This window comes from Sminthopsis crassicaudata, chromosome 3 (genome assembly GCF_048593235.1).
Source record: "Sminthopsis crassicaudata isolate SCR6 chromosome 3, ASM4859323v1, whole genome shotgun sequence".
Lineage (NCBI taxonomy): Eukaryota > Metazoa > Chordata > Mammalia > Dasyuromorphia > Dasyuridae > Sminthopsis > Sminthopsis crassicaudata.
This window is the reverse complement of record NC_133619.1, coordinates 81,195,026-81,217,394: the sequence shown is the minus strand read 5'-3', so window position 1 is coordinate 81,217,394 and position 22,369 is coordinate 81,195,026. Positions and strand designations below refer to the sequence as shown.

Genomic DNA, 22,369 nt, shown 5'->3' with positions numbered 1-22,369 from the left:
CTACGAAATTGTACATACCCTTTGATCCAGTGGTGTCTCTACTGGGTCTGTAAAGATCATAAAAAGGAAAAAGGAACCTACATGTGCAAAAATGCTTGTGGCAGCTCTTTTTGTAATGGCTAGAAACTGGAAATTGAATGGATGCCCATCAATTGGAGAATGGCTGAGTAAGTTATGGTTCACGAATGTTATGGAATATTATTGTTCTATAAGAAATGATCATCAGAATGATTCCAGAGAGGCTTGGAGAGACATGGAAGAACTGATGCTAAGTGCAATGAGCAGAACCAAATCACTGTATACAGACAGCAACAACAAGACTATATGATGATCAATTGTAGACATGGCTCTTTTCAACAATGAGGTGATTGAGGCCAGTTCCAATGGCCTTATGATGGAGAGAGCCATCTACACCCAGAGAGAGGTCTATGGGGGCTGAATGTGGATCACAAAACAGTATTTTTGCCTTTTTTCTTGTTGTTTCCTTGTTTTTTTTTTTCTTTCTCAATTTTTTTCTTTTTGATCTGATTTTTCTGCTTAGCATGATAAATGTGGAAATATGTTTAGAAGAACTGCACATGTTTAATATACATTAGATTATCTGCTGTGTAGTGGAGGGAGAGAAATTTGGAACACAAGATTTTGCAAGGTAAACATTGAGAATTTATTTTTGCATATATTTTGAAAATAAAAGGCTTTTATTCCAAAAGAAAGATGGGATTCTCATTCCAGTTAATAACAACAAAAAACTTGAAAGGAATAAAAGGAAATTTCCTTAATATGATAAGTAGGATTTATCTATGTTGCAGCTAAGTAGGGCAGCAGATACAGTACCAGTTCTGGAATCAGGAGGTCTGAGGTGAAAGTAGCTGTGTGACCCTAGGCAAGTCACCTAACCCCATTTACCTCACTTTCTTCATCTATAAAATGAGCAGGAGAAGGAAATGGTAAACCACTTCAGAATTTTTTGCCAAGAAAACCCTGAATGGGGTCACAAAGAATCAAACACAACTAGTCAACAACAACATAAAAATACTCAAAAACCCATATTATTTGTAATGAAGATAAACTCGAGGCATTTCCAGTAATATAAGGGGCAAAACAAAGATATCCATTATCATCATTACTAATGAATATAGTATCAGATTGTAAGGTATATCAGAAAGAAAAGAAAAAGTAATTGAAGGTAAAAAAAGAAACAAAATGATAACTTTTTTGCGAATAATATGATGGTTTACTTAGAAATTCCTAGAATGTCAATTAAAAACTAATTGAAATAATTTTTACATAGTTACAGGATATAAAACAAATTCAAATAAATCATCCATATTTTGGGGCAATGGTATCACATTGTTATTTATTTTAAGTTTTTATGGCACCATGATAAAAGTATAAATCATACAAAATATCTAACACTTAAATCATAACAATATAACATTTATTTATTTAGTTATCAATTCAGTAAGATTTAAGGTTCAGATAGAATTTCCAAACAAATATTTCTGTTTCTATTATCAACTGCTTTTAAAATATAGTTAACTTTTTGAAAGGAATTGTTATAGTAATTAAATATGATCATGAAAAAAGTATATTCAATTTGTTATCTTACCTGTTTCACTTTCCTTTTCACTTGCTTCCTCATCCAACAAAATCAGCCTGCGTGGCCAAAATAAAAATATGAAAAGATTTTTGTTAAAAGACTGTGACAAAAGTATTTCACAAATTCTCATGCTATTTGAGTGGAGAAGTTGGAGAAATGTGGCTAGATAATAAAATCAAATAGATTAAGAAATGGTCAAATGGCAAAGCATAAAGAATGGTTATTAATGACTTCAAATCAACTTGAAAGAGGTGACCTAAGGGATGCTTGGCCCTGTGATGTTTAATATATGAATCAGTGATTTGAATAAAGACCTAAAGCATATTTTTAATTATGCAGGTGACAAAGTATGGAAAGATCACACATTGGATCACAGACTCCAAAAACTCTTGACAAACATTGAGTCAAAGCTAGTGAGATAAAATCTAAGAGAGAATCTTGCATTTAGATTGTAAAAACTCAACTTCACAAGCACAATATGGGAGAAGCATGCTTTGACATCTGGGGCTGCTGGGGGACTGCAAACTCAAGAGTCCACAGAGATATGGCAGCTACAAGAAAAGCTGATGCAATTTTAGCCTATCCTAAAAAAAAAAAAAAAAAAAAAAGGCAGTAGGTCCAGATTTAGGAAGCAATCATTCCATTGTATCCTGCCCTGGTCAAACTGCATCTGACACATTCTGTTCCATTATGATTTCCACAATTCATGGATGGTATTGATAAGCATCTAGATTAAAGCAACTTTAGAGTGGATGGTTTAAAGGTCAGTGGATAAATTGCTTTACCAAAGAGAAGACTCCAGAAAAAAAAAAAAAAAAGGACAGTAAGAACTCTTCAGTATCTGAAAGTCTGCCACATGGAAGAGGATTGTTCTGAAGGGTAGAAATAATAGATAAAGGTGGCAGAAAAGCAGATATGGCTCAAAATAAGAATAATTTTCCTAATAATCGGAGTTATTCAGAAGTAAAAACAATCTACTTCAGGAGGTAGGAGATTTTCCCTTACTAAATAATTTCAAGAAAGGTTAATCACTTGTCCGAATGTGTCCTGTAGAAGTACTCTAAGGACAGAATTTCCTAAACAAATATTTGTTTCTATGATCAATTCCTTTCAAGAAAAGACTGCTCAAAGGACCAGGAGATCATTATATACTTCAACAACAATACTGTATGATGATCAATTCTGATGGACTTGGCCCCCTTAAACAATGAGATGAACCAAAATCAGTTCCAATAGAGCAGTAATGAACTGAACCGGCTACGCTCAGTGAAAGAACTCTGGGAGATGACTATGAACCACTACATAGAATGTCCAATCCCTCTAATTTTGTCCGCCTGCATTTTGGATTTCCTTCACAGGCTAAATGTACACTATTTCAAAGTCCGATTTTTTGTGTTCAGCAAAACAACTGTTTGGTCATGTATACATACATATATTGTATTTAATTTATACTCTAACATATTTAACATGTATTGGTCGACCTACCATCTGGGCAGGGGGGGGAAGGAGGGGAAAAATTGGAACAAATGGTTTGGCAATTGTCAATGTTGTAAAATGACCCATGCAAATAATCTGGTAAATAAAAACTATTAAAAAATAATTAAAAAAAAAAGAAAAGAAAAGACTGCTCAAAATTCTTCAAAGAGAAGGTAAAATAGGAAAGAGATTGTGTAGGACATCGTTCTTATAATGGAGCTTGAAATATAGATAATCCTTTTGAAAAGAATGGTAATAGAAAAAAATAGTGGACTAGATGACCTCTGAGGTTCTTTCCAATTCTGAAACTTCTGTGTTTCTATTAAAATGCATGGAACTCGGGAGTCTGATTTTTCATGGTTAGAGAAATGAAAATATATAGAGAAGTACTATGAAACTTCTGTCCAACAGATTCCTTTAAAACAATGTCTGAGAGACTTTTCAAAGAGCAAGATCTATGATTCTACATTCTACATTCTTGTACATTCTACAGAAAAATTAAACTTCATATAAAGAATTCTATTTAATTTTGTCAGATTGACTCAAATTCACGAAATTAAAACTAATTTCAAATGTAAAATGTAGTTTTTAAATGACTGAGGGAGTTTTGTCATTGTTGTTGCTATAAACAATATGTTTCTTTTTTGGGGGTTGTTTTTAAAGCACACACTCAGAATTATGGGAAGAAGATAGGAAATGTGGCTAAGGTGAGACAAATGGATAAATAGGAAAACGTAGAGAAGATAGTTCTGTTCCTAGTCCCTAGAACCCTCTCAGGTGCTGCATTCTTCCCAACAAAACGAGAGTGACAATGGGGTGGATATGACAAAGTCTCAGGTATATACCAGTCATATTTTTATATGAGATGTCATCAGGGGAAGCTTTAAAAGAAAATAAAAATGAAGATATCAAAATGAACAACATAAAGCCAATGGAAGTAAGAAGAAATGTTGTTCTGTTAGCTTCTCCTGGGCTTCCCTTATAATGATAGAAAGGATTGTATCTAAGCTTGATTATTTATATTTTTCCACCATTATAAAATTTCAGTTATAGTAGCTCTCCCAAAGAGATCATCCAATTTGGGACCAAAACCTTCTAAACCTTCTAATTTCCCCTCCCTTAGTAATGACTCTTTTGCCTATTACCTTGAAATTAAAACTCAAGAGGCTACAAAATAAAATAATTAATGTTCATCAGAAAAAAAGGCATAGAAAATTGAAGTGATAATGAATTAAAATGGTATTTAATAATATTATATAAATATTTTCTGCTTACTTGTCAAGATTAGCAGTAAGAATATTATTTTCTACTCTGTCCTCTTTGTGTTCTTCAGTATGATTGTTTGGAGACTCCTTGAGTCGCTAAAATAAGAAATCAAATTTTAAATATATAAAGGAATCATTTTCCTCATATAAAGAAAATAAAAATAATATTTATTAAAAACATAACACTAGAAATAAATGTGGAAAAAGGCATAGTGATGTATCTCTGGGAGATTTTAAGTTATTCTTCTCATGGTGATGATGGACTAACCTAAGCTATCACATTCTTTGGCCCAGCATATAAAGTAGGTGACCATAGTGTTTAAAGTTTTATGATAACCTTATAAAAATAATAGTCAATTTATGGCCCTGCCTCAATAAAATTGTAAACATATTTTAAAATTCTTATAAACAACACTAGAAGGAAAGTCATCACTCAAATGGTATATCCATATCTATAAAACAGTAGAAAGTGAAGGCATGAAGATTAGCATGTATTGTAATGGTTGATAATATGTGATTTTAATATAACACCTACTATCAGATTCAAAGAGAAGTTTATGAAACAATGTAAGATAGACTCTCAGTCACTCAATTCAGCTTCTTGAGCAGTTCCATCAGTAGAAACATTTGAACTTAAAATTCCACCAAAACTGCTCTCTCCAGTATTATTAATGATCTCTTAGTTGTGAAATCCAGTGGCCTTTCCTCAGTCCTCATTCTCATGGATCTCTCTGCAGCCAGTCATCCTTCCTTGATGTTCTTTTCTCCCCAGGTTTTAGGGACACCACTCTCCCCTGATTCTACTCCGACTGCTCCTTTTCAAGCTCTGTTGCTAGCTGCTCCTCTAGATCATGCCCTAGATTGAACTATAGCCTTCCTTCACAGTTCTGTCCTGGGTCCTCTTCTCTTATGTTACTTTAGTTGGTGATTTTCATCAGTTCTCATGGATTTAGTTACCATCTTTATGCTAAAATTCTCAAATCTGGTACTGACTTTAAATCTTACATCTCCAACTGCCTTTCAGACATTGAAATCCAGGGAGATGATTATAGGGACTGAGTGTGGATCAAAACATAAAATTTCCACTTTTTATTGTTGTTCACTTGCATTTTGCTTTTTCTCATTTTTTCCCTTTTGACCTGATTTTTCTTGTGCAGCATGATAATTATGGAAAGATGTATTGAAGAATTGCATACATTTAACATATATTAGATTACTTGAAGTCTAGAGCAAGTGATAGGGAGAAAGGATGGAGAAAAAAATTTGGAACACAAGATTTTGCAAGAATGAATGTTGAAAACTATGTATATGTTTTGAAAATAAAAAGCTTTAAAAAAAATAACATGTGAGATACCAGAGGTATAATAATAGGAAGGAATTCTTTATATATTTTTAAATCCAAAAAGAAAGAGCTCTATAGAATGCCAGTCACATGAACTGTTTTATTATTTTATACTTTTTTCTTCTTATTTTTTCTTCTTTTACACTTTCTTTGACACTTTCTTTCTTCCCCTTCTTTTCTTTCTTTTTGTCTACTTATAATACTGGCTCTCTATTGGCGTTCAGATTTATTTGCTTGGACTAGTTGGCAAACAAGTAAAGGATTTGGTCTACCAAAGGAGGAAAAAAGGTTCAAAAATAAACAGTTCAATAACCCTCCCCCAAAATTACATAAAATAACATTAAAAGAATTTCACCTTTAGTGCAACAAAATCATATGGACGGAAGCCTGTAAACTCTTCATGGATCCTAGACATCATTCGAGCTGTTTTCTCCCAGAATTCAAGCAGTGTTCTCTGCAGGAAAAGGTAAGAGGCTACTATAATAAAACTTCGCTCAAACATTTTGTTACTGTTACTTTCCTCACTATCATAATGAATGAATAATTTCAAGAAAAGGCAATTAAGTTTTTTAGTTCTTCCAAATTTTGGCAATAACTAAGGCAATTCAAGATAATAGTAATTAACTGTTGGGTATATGTATTGTAGAAATAACTGCTCAAAAGCTTCCTAAAATTAATTATACAAAGAAAAGGAAAGATGATGTAATCACTAATATGATCCATCTGTACAGAAGGAGAACACGTGTATAATCACTAAGTTATTACACAGGCATGTGTTTATGACTAGCTGGGTGAGAAAAGTCACACTGAGAGCTAACTCTTATCAAAGGCAAACACATATTGCATGCATGCACACACAGACACATGCACACACAACACAATGCATGCACACACATGTATGTACCCATGCAACACAGTGCACACAGCTGAACATGACGTGCATGCACAGTGCACCCACAACATACACATACACGCACACACAAGGCAATGCATGCACACAGTGAACAGCAATGCATTGTGCACATGTGTGACATTCATGTACACACAGCAGAACATGATGTAATGTATATGTGTACATGCAACACACATGCACACACACTGCAGTGCATGCATACAGTGAACAGCAATGCATTATGCACATGTATGCACATATGCATACACACAACACAGCGCATACAGCAGAACATGCCGTGCATGCATGCACATACACACACAACAGGCACACACACTGTAACACATGCACATAGCACACAACATAGTGCACACCGAGCAACATGATGTGCGTGTCTGCATGCATACAACACAACATGCACACACCTCACACAACACACGTGTGCATGCGCACACATGCACATACACCCCTTTTCAAAAAAAAACATGCTCAGGTAATGACTTAGAAGAGGTTTGCCCCAGCTCTTTATTTCTCTCCCCGTTTCAGCTGTTCTTTTTTTTTTTTGCTTTTTTTTGGTCTGTTAGACAGAGAAGAGAGACAACTCTCATTTGTCCAGACGTTGACTCTTGAGTGACCCAGAATTAAGTGTTTTCCTCAGGGCCGGGAGGGCTTCCTTTCCCAAGTTTTTAATGCTTTTTCTATATAACTGCAATTTTCCCTACCGTCCTAAAAGGAAATTTTGATGAATATGAGTTATTGCTCTTGATTCCGTGTAGTGCTCCTTGTTGTGGCGTTGGACAATCCCTGCTAACCCTGGCAACCCATCATGGCGAAGAACAGAGTTGGTTTCAGGCTACAGCAGCAGGCCGAGCATGGCCATGTTTCCAGTTTATGTGTCATTGACTTGTCTTAGGTCCTTAGTCAACTTTTAAAAAATAAGCAACCTCGGTACTGCAAGCCCATGCATCCCTGGAGGCGGTACCTGGTAGGTGGTGAGTGAGTGGGATAACATGTTGCAGCGGCTGGCTCCGAGTAAGTCCACCTTCTGACAGACATCCATCTTTAACTTGTCAAAAGAAGCTTTGGCAGTCCTCACTTGGATCTGCACCTGGTCATGAAAAGCCCATCTTATTATTGCCAATAATAGACCACAGAAGCAATGTGTATGTTTGTATACACACACACACACACACACACACACACACACACACACACACACACGTTACTTTAATGACTTAAATGTTTGGCAGACAGTACAGGGGGCACGGGAACTGTGGACCTTTATTCTATTATCTCATATATGCTACAAATATAGCATAAGTCTATGACTATAGATGAGGTCTGTTGTAGAGAAATCACAGACACACACACACACACACACACCTGTTTTTATACCATTTTAAGAATAAACAAGGACTTTTTGGTCAGATGGTTTTCAGTTGTGCTCAATTTTTCATGACCCCATTTGAGGTTTTCCTGGTGCTGAAATGTTTTAACATCTCTTTCTTCATCTCATTTGACAGATGAAGAAACAGATAAGCAGGATTAAATACTTGCCCAGGCTTTAACTCAGGAAGATGAGCTTCCTGACTCCAGACTTAGCACTCTATTCAGTGAGCCATTTAGTGTCCCAATCAAGGATCATAGTTCCTTTTCAGAACATGCTATGTACTATCTGCTAAATATTTGTGTTATTAATGATAAACTATATAAAATATACAACAGCAATATACAACATTAAGAACTATGAAAAGGGGAACAGAAGCAGCAGAGAATGATACTTTTATGCAGTACTGATAAACATTTTATAATTCATATTCTAGAAACTCAAATAGTATAAAGTGAAGTTAAATAAAGTAATCTATCTGAGGCTTGGTATAAAATATGCTTTCCTGTTAAGTCATTTAAAAAGCTATGGAGTCTGATAGGGTAATATTATAGCCTCTTAATTTTTTCTTATATTAATCACTGTTTTTTATTTATTTATTCCTAAGTTTAAAAAAAAAAAAACTTGCTCAGAAATAAATCATTCCTTTAAAAAAAAAGAAAGAAATGATGAATCCAAATAAAACAAACAAATAAGAGCAACAATGAATAATATTTTTCATTTCAAAGAAATTAACAGAACAAAAGTGTTAATAAAGACAAAGTCCTAAGAGCTTTAAACACCATGTAGCATATAACATTTTTATTAATGTTCAGATTTTTAAAATTCAGTTAGTCAAGTTAATTGTGGTTTAAAATATATACTAATACAGGGAAAAGATTCTCTTACTTTTCTGAACTTTTCCATTTGTTTGGATGTGTCTGGGTCTAGTTCTTGTGATACATCTTTCATCCACAGCAAAGCCCCTCTGTATTCTGTACGGGCCTGCTCCATTCGATTGATTGTCATCAAGGTATCAGATACTGCCCTCTGACTAAAAGTTGCTACCTCTTGCTCAAGACGAGACAGGGGCGTACATAAGGCTAATCTAATGATAAAAATAATTAGATTCAGAGGAAACATTAAATAAAAACTAGAAACTGAGGGAACTAAAACATTTTCATCTCTGAAACCATTTTGGAGATCATGTAATTAAATATCATAGTAATGATTTTTCTACATGTATGACACATCAACTTGATCAAATTTCTATTATCTACAAACGAGTCATCTAATTAAATATAGCAATTTTAAAATATTTAATAGCATAATGGATATAATAATAGGAAATCAATATACCAAAAGGCTAAAATAAACCAATTTTTTAAAAACTACTTAGATATCCACTGATTTGATAAATGAAGTATATCTACACCTCTATTTTTGCCATCCCTCATTTTTGGAACACTATGTCAGCCACATTATTCAGGTAATAATTATAATAAATGTATCACATTTTTCAAAAAATGCCACTTGTAACATACTCTTTCCAAAACAAGTCTTTCATTTACATAGACACATAGTCTAAGTACAAAAAGGGCAGATAAAATAACCAAAGTGATAATAAAACAATCCATTTCCACGCAACTGAAAAGACCTATGAGCAAATCATGTCAAAGCAAACTGTTCTATTTTTCAACATTATACCAAGCATGTCATCATCAATCTCTCCCACCTAATTAAAGAATTTCATAAATAGAAAATCATAGGATATGGAGTAGGGAGGCATTTCAGCAATCATCTAATCCAATTTCCCATTTTACAGAGGAGAAAATTTCATTCTTGAGCAATTTTATGAGTTGCTCAAGGTCAGTGAGTTAGTAAACAGTGGAGCTGGAATATGGACCCAGGTTTTTTGACTTGAAATCCAGTTCTTTCCCTACTTATTAGATCATTTGCCACAGCTGGTGCTCTCCTGACAATTTTCTTATGCATTCTTCTGACTCAATGTTTCTTTGACTACACAATCACAAAGAAATAGTACTCTGATCTGTAATTAGTAATACTGCTTTTCTTTTCCTCTAAAAACTTAAGGAAATTTGGCTACTTTAAGTAAATGCAGCATAATGTGACTTTTTTGTGTGCTTTTTTTTGTGCTCAAAAACAATGATGTGATAAATGTGAATTATGGCATAAAAGGAAAATATTTTTATATTTAAAGATAAGTAAAATAAATTACAAATTTTTGTAAATAGCTATTTGTAGATTTGCACAGTAAGTAATTACATATTTAATCAGGCAAGGCAAACTATTAAAATATTTATATCATATTTATATCTTGATTACATAAATTTGAATTAAAAATTTAATAAGTTTAAATTCAATAAAATTTAAATTCAAAATGAAATTCTCCTTATCAGATAAAGAACAAGCTACTGATAATTTTAATGTGGATGAAAATAACTATTTTAAAGGAAACAATAATAGCATAGAATGTAATGGATATAAAATATTTATATGCTACATTATAATTTCCCTATAACACTTGTTTTATCTCTTAAAATATAACACTAATTAAACCAAATATGACAAAGATGAAGAAGACCCTAATTTAAAAACCTTTGGTTGGCAGAAGAACAGAGTGTCTTGCCAGTGGCATCCATCATTTTGCCAGCTTGAGTTATGTCCTGTTCTGCTTGAAACTTTAGAAAGAGCCCAAGCTCATTTTCTTCTTCAGATATAGCTAGGAAAGTAAAAAAAAAAAAAAAATTCCAATTAGCACAATTATTAGCATAATTAAAACTAAAACACTCATTTATTTACAATGATATGCTATCAAGTAAGAACCTATGATTCTAAACTATACAGAAATCCATCAATGAAAGACTGCATTTTAGAAAACACCTTCTTTCTGCCATGTTTGCTTGACTCTTGAAGGAAAATATGTTTACTGCTGTTGTGTACTCACAATATGGCCCAGCTTTCTAAACTGTAATTCCTTCTTTGCATTCAAGCCCATCATACTACTTAGAGAGCTGGCACTAAGACCTATAAATTTCCTTCTGGTTGCAGGAAAAGTGTCTAAGGGATTAAGAAAACATCCAATGGCCTCTCTTTCCTTGCTATCTCTAACACTTCTCTTTTTATCCCCTCCTTTCTGTTCCTTCTAGGTTTCCTTTGCCAGTTCCTCTTCCTTGTATTGTATTGTAGCCAATGTATATTTCTCCCAAAATGCTATCTTCACCTTCTCCTCCATCTCTCTGATTTGTTTTTGTCAAGCTCATTTGCTCCCTACCAAATTATTATTTCTATATACACGAAAATGGTAGGTCAAAAAGGAGAAAAATATACAAGAGAAAATGTGAAAAGAATTATCAGATTAAGAGAATATGAGCAGACTAAAATAATTAGAGGGTAAAGTAAGGAACAAGACTGGAGAATGATTAGGAAATACAGTCAGAGAGGAGAAGTTCCCAGTTCAAGATTTGGGAGAAGGGGCAGCTAGGTGGCGCAGTGGATAGAGCACCAGCCTTGAATTCAGGAGGACCCAAGTTCAAATGTGATCTCAGACACTTAACACTTCCTAGCTGTGTGATCCTGGGCAAGTCACTTAACCAGCCGGGGGGGGGGGGGGGGGGGCGAAGATTTGGGAGAAACACACAATGAACTTTAAACTTGATGGTTGTCCTTGGAATATTCTTCAACAACTAAACTAAAATAACTTGAAAACCAGTCTTCGAAAACAGTTTTAGTCATCTATGCTTTATGTGACTGCCAAAGAGTCAATCAATGCTTCTCAAAGCTGGGGGACTTTTGAGATTAATTTGAACTTAAAATCCTCTTCTGCAATATCTCCCAGGAGAAGTGTGAAGCAATCATTAAACATATTAAATCTAGATTTTTTTTCTTTCTTAAAAATGACATTTTTTAGGCTTCGTTTTCAAAATATCTAGACAATTAACTCTAATTTATAAGAAATCAAGTTATTCTCCAATTGATAAATGGTTAAAGGATATGAAGATGATGATATTGAAATTATTTCTACTCATATGAAAAGGTGTTCCAAATCATTATTGATCAGCGAAATGCAAATTAAGACAACTCTGAAATACCACTACACATCTCTCAGATTGTCTAAAATGACAGGAACAAATAATGATGAATGTTGGAGGGATTGTGGGAAAACTGGGACACTGATGCATTGTTGGTGCAGTTGTGAACAGATCCAACCACTCTGGAGAGCAATTTGGAACTATGCCCAAAAAGTTATCAAACTGGGCATACTCTTTGAGCCAGCAGTGATCCAGCAGTGTTTCTACTGGGTTTATATCCCAAAAAAATATTAAAGGGAAAGTAACCTGTATGTGGCAAAAATGTTTGTGGCAGCCTTTTTTAGTAGTGGCTAGAAACTGGAAATTGAATGGATGCTCATCAATTGGAGAATGGCTGAGTAAATTATGGTATATGAATGTTATTGAATATTATTGCTCTATAAGAAATGACCAGCAGGATGAATACAGAGAGGTTTTGAGAAAGTAGCATGAACTGATGCTAAGTGAAATGAGCAGAACCAGGAGATCATTATACACTTCAACAACAATACTATATGAGGATCAATTCTGATGGAAGTGGAAATGTTTGGCAATGAGAAGATCTAATTCAGTTCCAAGTGATCAGTAATGAACAGAACCAGCTACACCCAGTGAAAGAACATGTTTAACATGGGATTGCCTGCCATCTAGGCGAGGAGGTAGAGAGAAGGAGGGGAAAAGTGTTTGCAAAGGTCAATGTTGAAAAATTACCCATGCATATGTTTTGTCAATAAAAAGCTATAATCATAAAAAAAATAATTATTGGGAAAAATGACATTTTTGTGATCAAAGGGCTATAAAACAAAGCATACCCTTTAACCTAACAATAACATGACTAAGTCTATATCTCAAAAAGGAAAAGGGCCCATGTGTACAAAAATATTTATAGTTGTCCTTTTTGCAGTCTCAAAGAAATGGAAATTTAGCAGATAGATGCTCATTAATTGGGAAATGACTGATCAAGCTCTGGTACATGATTGTGATGGAATACTACTGTGGGGTAAGGAATGATGAGTGGGATGCCTTCAAAAAAATCTGGGAAAACTTATATGAATTGATGCAAAGTAAAATAAACAGTAACAGGAGAACACTATGTATGGTAACAGTAATATTGTTAAACTGTGAATGACAGCTTTTCTCAGCAATACAACGATCCAAGACAATTCTGAAGGACTTGTGATGAAAAATATTCCACATTTCTAGAAAAAAGAACTGATGAAATCTGAATGCAGATTGAAACATACTTTTTTGGGGGTTGGTTTTCTGTCTGCATTTTCTCTTACAACATGGATAATATGAAAATGTTTTTCATGACTGCACATACATAATTTATATCAAATTCCTTGTGTTCAAAGGGAGAGGTATGGAAAGGCAAGGAGAAAAAATGAAACTCAAAAATTTTTTAAAAGAATGTTAAAATTTCTTGTTTACATATAATTGAGAAAAAAAATAAAGATAAGTTCAGGAAGGCTTCCCAATCCAGAATAAGCCTGTTTCGTTTATATTAAAAATGTGTGTATCTGTGTGTCCATGTTTTTCAATTATTTTCTTCAAAACATCAGAATATTCAAATGTTTTATCCGCATATGCTCTGGTCACCTCTCTGGCCATACTTTTTTTATAATTATCAATTTTTTCATTACACCTTTTTATATACAATGCATATGTATGGGTAATTTTTCAACTTTGACCCTTGCAAAAACTTCTGTTTCAACTTTTCCCTTCCTTCCCTCTACTCCTCCCCAGATGGCCGGTAATCCCATTCATGTTAAATATGTTAAAGTATATGTTAAATACAATATATGTACACATATTTATATAATTATCTTGTTGCACAAGAAAGATCAGATTTAGAAAAAAGGTAAAAATAACCTGAGAAGAAAAAACAAAAATCTAAGCAAACAATAACAGAAAGAGTGGAAATGTTATGTTATAGTCCATACTTATTTCCAGATGTTCTTTCTCTGGGTATAGTTGGTTCTGCTCATTACAGATTAATTGGAACTGATTTGGATCCTCTCATTGTGAAGAGAAACACGTCCATCAGAAGTGATCATCATATAGTATTATTGTTGAAGTGTATAATGACTCCTGGTTCTGCTCATTTCACTCAGCATCAGTTCATGTATGTCTCTCCAAGCCTCTCTGTATTCATCCTATTGGCCATAATATTTTTTAATGTTATGCAATTAAACTTGTTTTTAAAGCAATCAAACCAATGCAGATGCCATTTTTCATCCCAGTCTGTAGGAATTATATTGAATCATCACACTGTTGAGAAGACCCAAGTCCACCACAGTTGATCATCATATAATCTTGTTGTTACTGTGTACAATGTTCTCCTGATTCTTCTTATCTCACTCAACATTAGTTCATGTTATTCTTTCTAGGTTTTTCTAAAATCAGCTTGCTCATCATTTCTGCTATATCAATAATAACCCATTACACATTCATATATCACAACTTATTCAACCATTGCCCCAACTGACGGGCAACCACTCAGTTTCCAGTTCCTTGCCACTACAAAAAGGGCTGCTCCAATCATTTTTGTACATGTGGGTCCTTTTCCCTCTTTTATGATCTCTTTGGGATACAGACCCAATAGTGAGATTACTGAATAAAAGGGTCTACACCCAAACAACTCTTGTAGTATGTTTCTTCACGATTCTCTTTATTTCTATTTTCTTTTGTTTCCTTGTGAACTTGAAACAGAGAATTTTGACTGAATGGCTGCTCTGCTAAAAGGGATGCATTTTTTATTGCAATCTTCAATTCATATAGCCAAAAGATATTTCCCTTCTGTCATATTAACACTTCTGTTCCTTATTTACAAACCACAAAAAGTTGGTGCAAATTTACTTTTTCTGTTATTTCATCTGCGTGGTTATTGCATATCACAGATTCAAGCATCTAATAGCTCATATCAACTTTTTTGTTATAATGTAATCATTTTCTTTCTTTTTTTTGTACTAGCAGTACTTCCATGTGAAGCCCTCTTTCTTTATCCATTTTCTTAAAGGTTCTTTTTAAAATAAAATAATCCATCTATGATAACAACCAAGGGCAGAGTGACAAAGAAGTGTTTCAACTAGTTCATACATGTCATATTAATTAAATTATGGCTTGCATTAAATATTACTTGGTATCATTTTTTTAATCCACCCTCTATTGAATTTATCATTATTTCAACTCACATTAATGGGATCTAGTTATAAGAAATGATGAAGGGGGTGTTTTCAGAGAAACCTGGCACAAACTGTATATGAATTAATGAAGAGTGGAGTTGACTAGAATCAGGAGAACAATTTACATGGTGACAAAAATAATGTAAAGACAAACAACTTTGAAAGACGCAGGAATTCTGATCAATTATCAACTACAGCTCCAAAAGACTCAAGATGAATCATGTGATTCACCACCTGATAGGTCTACTTAAAGAGGGCAGATTGAGACATAAATATTTTGGATATGGCCAATGTAAGAATCTTGTTTTGCTTGCTTAGACATGTTGTAACTGAGATTTTGTTTTCTTTTCCTTCTCAATTCAGGGGACTGGGGAGAGGGAGAAGGTAAGAGAGAGAAGGTAATTTTTTTATTTTTTTATTATTAAAGCTTTTTATTTTCAAAACATAAGTTATAGATGATTTTCAACATCCACCCCTGTAAAACCTTGTGTTCCAAAATTTTTCCCTCTCTTCCATCAATCACCTCCCCTAGATGTCAAGTAACCTAAAATAGGGTTAAACATGTGCAATTCTTCTATACACATTTCCACAAATATGATGCACAAGAAAAATCAGATTAAAAAGGAAAAAAATGAGAAAGAAAACAAAATGCAAGCAAACAACAAAAAGAGTGAAAATAATATGTTGTCATCCACACAACAATTCTCACAGTCCTCTCACTGGGTGCAGATGGCTCTCTTCATCACAAGATCATTCCAACTGGCCTGAATCATCTCATGTCGAAAAGAGTCACATCCATCAGAATTGATCATTGTATAATCTTGTTGCTGTGTATAATGATCTCCTGGTTCTGCTCAATTCACTCAGTTCATGTGAGTCTCTCCAGACCTTTCTGAAATCATCCTGCTGGTCATTTCTTATAGAACAATAATATTCCATAGCATTCATGTACCATAACTTATTCAGCTTTTCTCCAACTGATGAGCTTTCATTCAGTTTCCAGTATTTTTGCCACTACAAAAAGGGCTTTTGCACATGTAGGTCCCTTTCTTTCTTTTAAGATCTCTTTGGGATACAAGCCCAGTAGAAACACTGCTGGATCAAAGCGTAGGCACAGTTTGATAAGTTTTTGAGCATAGTTCCAAATTCCTCTCCAGAATGGTTGGATTCGTTCACAACTCCACCAACAATGTATCAGTATCCCAGTTTTCCCACATCCCTCCAACATTTGTCATTATCTTTTCCTGTCATCTTAGCCAATCTGACAGGTGTGTAGTGGTACCTCAGAGTTGTCTTAATTTTCATTTCTCTGATGAATAGTGATTTGGAGCACCTTCTCATATGACTAGAAATGGTTTCAATTTCTCCATCTGAAAATTGTTCATATTCTCTGATCATTTATCAGTTTGGAGAATAGCCTGAATTCTTATAAATTTTAGTTAATTCTCTATATATTTTAGAAATAAGAACTTTATCGGAATCCTTGAATATAAAAAAAATTCCCAGTTTATTGCTTCCCTTCTAATCTTATCTGCATTGGTTATGCTGATACAAAAACCTTTAAAGTTAATACAATCAAAATTATTCTTTTTTGCATTCCATAATATACTGTAGTTCTTTGTCCACAAATTCCTTCCTTCTCCACAAATCTGAGATGTAGACTATCCTTTGTTTTTCTAATTTGCTTATAATCTCACTCTTTGTGTCTAAATTATGAACCCATTTCGACCTTATCTTGGTATATGGTGTTAGATGTGGGTCAATACCTAGTTTCTGACATACTAATTTCCAATTTTCCCAGCAGTTTCTGTCAAATAGTGAGCTCTTATCCCAAAAGCTGGGGTCTTTGCATTTGTCAAATAGTAGATTGCTATAGTTATTGCCCATATTCTTCTATGGACCTAACCTATCCCATTGATCAACTACTTTATTTCTTAGCCAATACCAAATGGTTTGGATGATCACTGCTTTATAATACAGTTTTAGGTCTGGTACAGCTAGGCCCTGAGAAGGTAGATTTTTAGTAACTGAAAAAAAATTAATTAAAAAAAAGAAACAAAATCTGAAGCCAACTTAACTTTCCAATCTTATTTCATATTATTCTCTCTCCATGTACTAAACATTCCTAACAAATTAGACTGCTAGCTGTTCCCTAATCTAATCCTTTCCACTGAGGATTAGGCAACACAGCTAGCTAGCTACTTCCTTCCCTCTCCCTCCCTCCCCTCCTCCCTCCCTACTTCCTTCCCCTCCCCCTCTTTCTCCTACCTTATTTCTCTTTTTTTTCTTTTCCTTTCCTTTTGGGTGCTCTGCCCAAAGAAATATAAACTTTGATCACAAAAACCTTGCAAGATAAATAGGATTCACAGGCTAAATTTCTTTCTTAAGGTCCATATCTTAAACCCAAGTCACTATGGCTTTCATTGAGTGGCCAACAAGGTTCCAGGACAAGCCCTATTTGTTCTTATTTGGCCTCTGATTGGCTCAAAGTCAATATAAAAAGCAATTGTTTTGACCAGAAACCTGGAGGTCCAACCCTCCCAGATTGATTTTTTTTTCTTTTCTTTTTTCTTTTTTGACTGGGTAAAAAAAAAGGTCATTCTTTGCCTCATTTCTTTCTTAACCATTGAATGGGTGTGTGGTAGGAACTGGAAACTGAGTGGCTGCCCATCAGATGGAGAATGGTTGAATAAGTTGCAGTATATGAATGTTACAGACTGTTATTGTTCTATAAGAAACGGCCAGCAGGACGATTTTAGAGAGGCCTAGCTGATATTGATACTAAATGAAATGAGAAGATCATTGTAGAGGGTAACAAGAAGATTATATGATGTCCTACAGTGAGATGATTCAGGCCAGTTCCAACAATCTTGTGATGAAGAGAGCCATCTGCACTTAGAGAGAGGACGGTGGGAACTGAATGTGGATCACAACACAGTAATTTCATTCTTTTTGTTATTGTTTGCTTGAATTTTTTCCTTCTCATTTTTTCCCTTTTTTGATCTGATTTTTCTTGTGCAAGAAGGTAATTGTGAAATTATGTATAGAAATAAGTATAGAAGAATTGCACATATTTAATCTATATTGGATTACTTGCTGTCTGGGAGGGGAAGGTAACGAGTAAGGGAGAAAAGTTTGCAATACAAGTTTTGCAAGGGTGAATGTTGAAAACTTATCTTTGCATGTATTAAAAAAAAACTATTATTAAAAAAGGATAAAGGACAAACAACAACAATGATCTCATCCTGCTTCTCTTATCTGTGAATATGTGAAGATTATTAACAATACTTGAGCCCTTAGTCAGTCTGTTTCCTGACTAGTTGCAGTTTAAATCAGAGAAGGCACAGTGAAAAGAAAGCTATAGTCCTCCCAGTGTGAAGACAACAAGTAGGCCCTGTCCACGAGCCTCTCTGCTGAGCCCCTCTTTATTCTTTCAAACGAAGGACAGGGCACATGGCCGGGCAGTGAGGCTCTGGTGGACAGAATACTGGTCAGGAAGACCTCTTCCTGACTCCAACTCTAGCCTCAGACACCCCCTAGCTGTAGGACTCTGGACAAGACACCACATCCTGTTCACTGGAATCTGCTCATCAGCAAAATGAGTTGGAAAAGAAAATGGCAAATCACATCAGGATTTTTCTAAGTCTTAAATGGGCTCATAGAGTCAGCCTCAACTGAAACAACCAAACAACAACAAACAGGTGAGGCTAGACCCTTGTGAATTTTGGAAGAGTAGGGAGAATGAGCCACCAGGTCCTGGAACAAGATCCAGGCTAGGTTCGGTGACCAGCCCATCGAAGCAAGATCTCTGAGGACCCATCCTGGCAACACGAAAAATAAAGAAAAATTTAAAATGATCAGTCCTGAGACTTTGATGATGTACCAACAAGTTGAGAAAGGGGTTAAGCGATGCTAAAAATCAGTTAGACAGCCACAAACTTTAATTTGCCTGGTGGTATTCTAAATGTGAAATCTCTGTCCAATGACCAAAAAGTGAACATATTACTGTAGAAGGTAAATAGATAATTTAGCTTGAAAAGTCTTGACTTTCTTGCTGTAAAGGAAATTAGAAGAAAGAAGTTATAATTAAATAGAAGGATAGGTCATTTTAAAGGTATTCCTTCATAAAAGTAAAGAAAGGAGTTGGTGGAATGGATTATTACAAGGGATGTTTAATCATCAGACTGCAGTACTAATGATAAGCATTTCCAAAAAGGCTACCAAGAAAATAATTGCAACTTATACACCAAATATCACTTATTGAGGCAAAATAGACAGGATTTCTACAAAGAACTTGAATAAGACCCTTTACATCAAATCTAATATACTCTGATACTCAGTGGCCTCTATGCAAAGGTAGGAAAATGTGAAGATAGAAAGAAATATATTGAAAAGTATGGTTCCAGGGGAAAAAAGACAACCAAAGACTTTAAATAAAAGTCTCATGGTTTATATCATGAGCATTTTCTTGGGTAAAAAACAGAATTAGTAGGTTTTGGATATGGCAAGCACAAAATAATATAACAAAGAATTTAAATGCCTACATATTAACAAACAGGAAAAGACTTATGGGGACATTAGAATTATCCCTAAATCAGTCTAGATCTAAGATCAGAATTTGTCTCTCTACAATCTTTCCTTTGGTAACTGTATCAGTTCCTGAGGATTCAATTATCTCTATATAATCATCTGTAAATGACTCTCAGATCTACATATCCAGCCCTAGTATCTTTCTTGATATACCTCTCTTGGGAGGTCTTACATCACCAAATGCCCAGTGGACATCTCCAAATGTATATGTAAATCTATCCAAAGCCTATTTTATTATCTCTCCAACTCTCTTCTGAACTATCCTTTGTGTTGACCCCTCATTCTGATAGCAGATCTTGTCATTTCAATCTCTTGCACACAACCTTTACTATCCACTCACCTAATCACCCACCTCACCAGCTCCTACTCAGAATGTGACTAAGAGTCCCCCTACCTGTTCTTTTCATCCTTCACCCAGCTGCCAAAGCGATCTTCCTAAAAGGCAGCAACTGTGTCACTTTCCCCCACCCCCATTCCTACAGAACAGGAGCTCAGATATAACTCATACATCCATGTATATCCTCTTCATCTTTGCTTCTTGGTATTCCAGAATTTCTTCAAGGTCCACTCAAATACCACATTATACATAAAGCTTCCTTCTCAAATTTATCATATATTTGTTTTGTATATATTCCCTATTTTTATATGTACATATTGTTTTCCCCATTAGAATGTAATCTATTTTTCTACTCCCAATGCTTAGAGAGTACTTGGAACAAAGTAGAAACTCAAAATGCTTATTGCTTGGAGGAAAATGAACATAAGAATTTAGTGCAAGGAATGCAGTTCAAGGCATGTGGGAGGACCTGAGGGATGAGAGGTTCCGAGGCACAGTCCTACGTGAAGGTGGGATATAGCCCCAAGAGGCAATGTCTGATTCCAGGTACCCCGCCTCCCTCTTTAGTGCTCTCAAAGCCTAGCATGCCTCCCTCCTTCTTCTCGGGCCAATCCCATTATGCCAGGTTCCTAGAGGACCTCCCCCTTCCCCCATATCATCAGGGGTATAAATATGTGCTATCTCAGAATAAAGTTCTCTTTTGCTTTACCCCTACCTCCTGGTGGTCTGTCTCTATGGGATCCGGGTTGGTGCCCGAAGACAGATAAGCCTAGCCGTGCCCTGGACGGACAGGCATTAAGAGTAGCTCTAAGGGGAGCTACCAGGTTAGAGTAGTCCATAGGGGTGTGACAATACCTACTTGAACTAAAGAGAAAGCAGATAGAAATGTATGATTAAAAAAAAAAACCAAAAATATATAATTGATGAGAAAAACTAGGTATTTATAAAAAAAGAAAAAAAGAAAAAGATTAATCAAGTTTTTCTTCAAAATTTCATTGCTGTCAATCAAGAGGAAAGTATCTCTGCAGAAATGAATTGCATGTCATTAATTCTCTGAGGCCAGAGTTCTGATCTCTATTTTGAGTCTGAGTTTTATATCAGAGAGAAACTGTATCTCTCTAGCATTGTAAATAGGATTCAATCCAGTTGAAGCTTATCATCAATTATAATCAAGCATCAATTATATAAAACCTATTGGCTCCCCAACCTGGATTATGCACTAGGGAGTGATGGTTACTGAGGAGATAAGAATCTTGAACTCTATAACTGATAGGTAACAGAGGTGAAATACATTTACAATATGCTGTGACAATAATCTTAGCACCAGTTACATTTATTTGGAGAAAACAGAATTCTTTTTTACCTAAAACCACTAAAAATATTTTAGTGAACAGACATCTCATTTAACATTCAAATGAAAATTTTAATTTTTAAATAGAAAATAACTTTTAAAATTCCATTTAAAAATAGGAGTATTTAACCAAAATGATAGACATCTATGCTTGCATACCATTGAGTCTTTGCTGATATTTCTCAATAATCTTCAGAAGTTCAGTACATGTCTCTTGAATGGAGTGAAAAACCTTGAAAAATAAAGTTTATTTGGATATCAATTTAAAGAACTATAAAAAGATATAAAATACCAATTAGAAAACATTTCACAAATGGACATTTTCTTTGAAGTACTGTGCCAAATGTCCTTCATTATGGCATACTTAAGTTCTACTTTTACTTCCTAAAATAATTCTAGCAATTGGGTACAGTGAATTTTCCTAAGCAATACAGTGACAACTTCATTCAAATATTATTAAGCACCATCAAATCTTAATAAACAAGAAACATACAATTATTCATTTAAAAAAATTAGTTCTAACTTGGCTTTCCTGCAAGGCCCAGCTGATGAGTGTTCCAGGAAAATAAACTGATTTTAATAAGCAAAATATAATTAGGGACATAATGTTGCAAACATTTTACAAAATATTGCAATATTAACTATAAGTTACTTCAACATTGTCTTCTCCTTAATAATTTTCATACTACTGATTTCCCTTATAACAAAAATGTACTATATTAGGCTGCAGGGGATGTCTATACATAATTGAAGTAGAAGTATGCATGTTTTTTTGTAGTTCTCTATGAAATTCTTTACCTTACTCTTTGTATCAATGACAAGTATAGGTTTTTCAGAGAAACTCTTTCCAAAAAAGTAACACACTTTGAGTTTT

At 34.5% G+C, this 22,369-nt stretch overlaps 1 protein-coding gene across 3 annotated transcripts in view; it reads right to left on the bottom strand.

Moving 5' to 3' along the window:
• Positions 1 to 22,369, bottom strand: part of ICA1L (islet cell autoantigen 1 like) — a 79,156-nt gene that overhangs the window by 27,105 nt on the left and 29,682 nt on the right. For 2 of the 3 annotated variants that reach the window (XM_074299014.1, XM_074299015.1), the window contains exons 3-9: positions 21,655 to 21,727; positions 10,561 to 10,684; positions 8,851 to 9,049; positions 7,558 to 7,683; positions 6,039 to 6,137; positions 4,352 to 4,437; positions 1,610 to 1,656 (exon numbers count right to left, since the gene is read on the bottom strand). In XM_074299014.1, the coding sequence (XP_074155115.1) occupies positions 1,610 to 1,656; positions 4,352 to 4,437; positions 6,039 to 6,137; positions 7,558 to 7,683; positions 8,851 to 9,049; positions 10,561 to 10,684; positions 21,655 to 21,727 (754 nt within the window). Of the gene's footprint in view, positions 1 to 422; positions 921 to 1,609; positions 1,657 to 4,351; positions 4,438 to 6,038; positions 6,138 to 7,557; positions 7,684 to 8,850; positions 9,050 to 10,560; positions 10,685 to 21,654; positions 21,728 to 22,369 lie in introns of those variants that run through there. The other variant, XM_074299016.1, reaches the window with a different exon arrangement.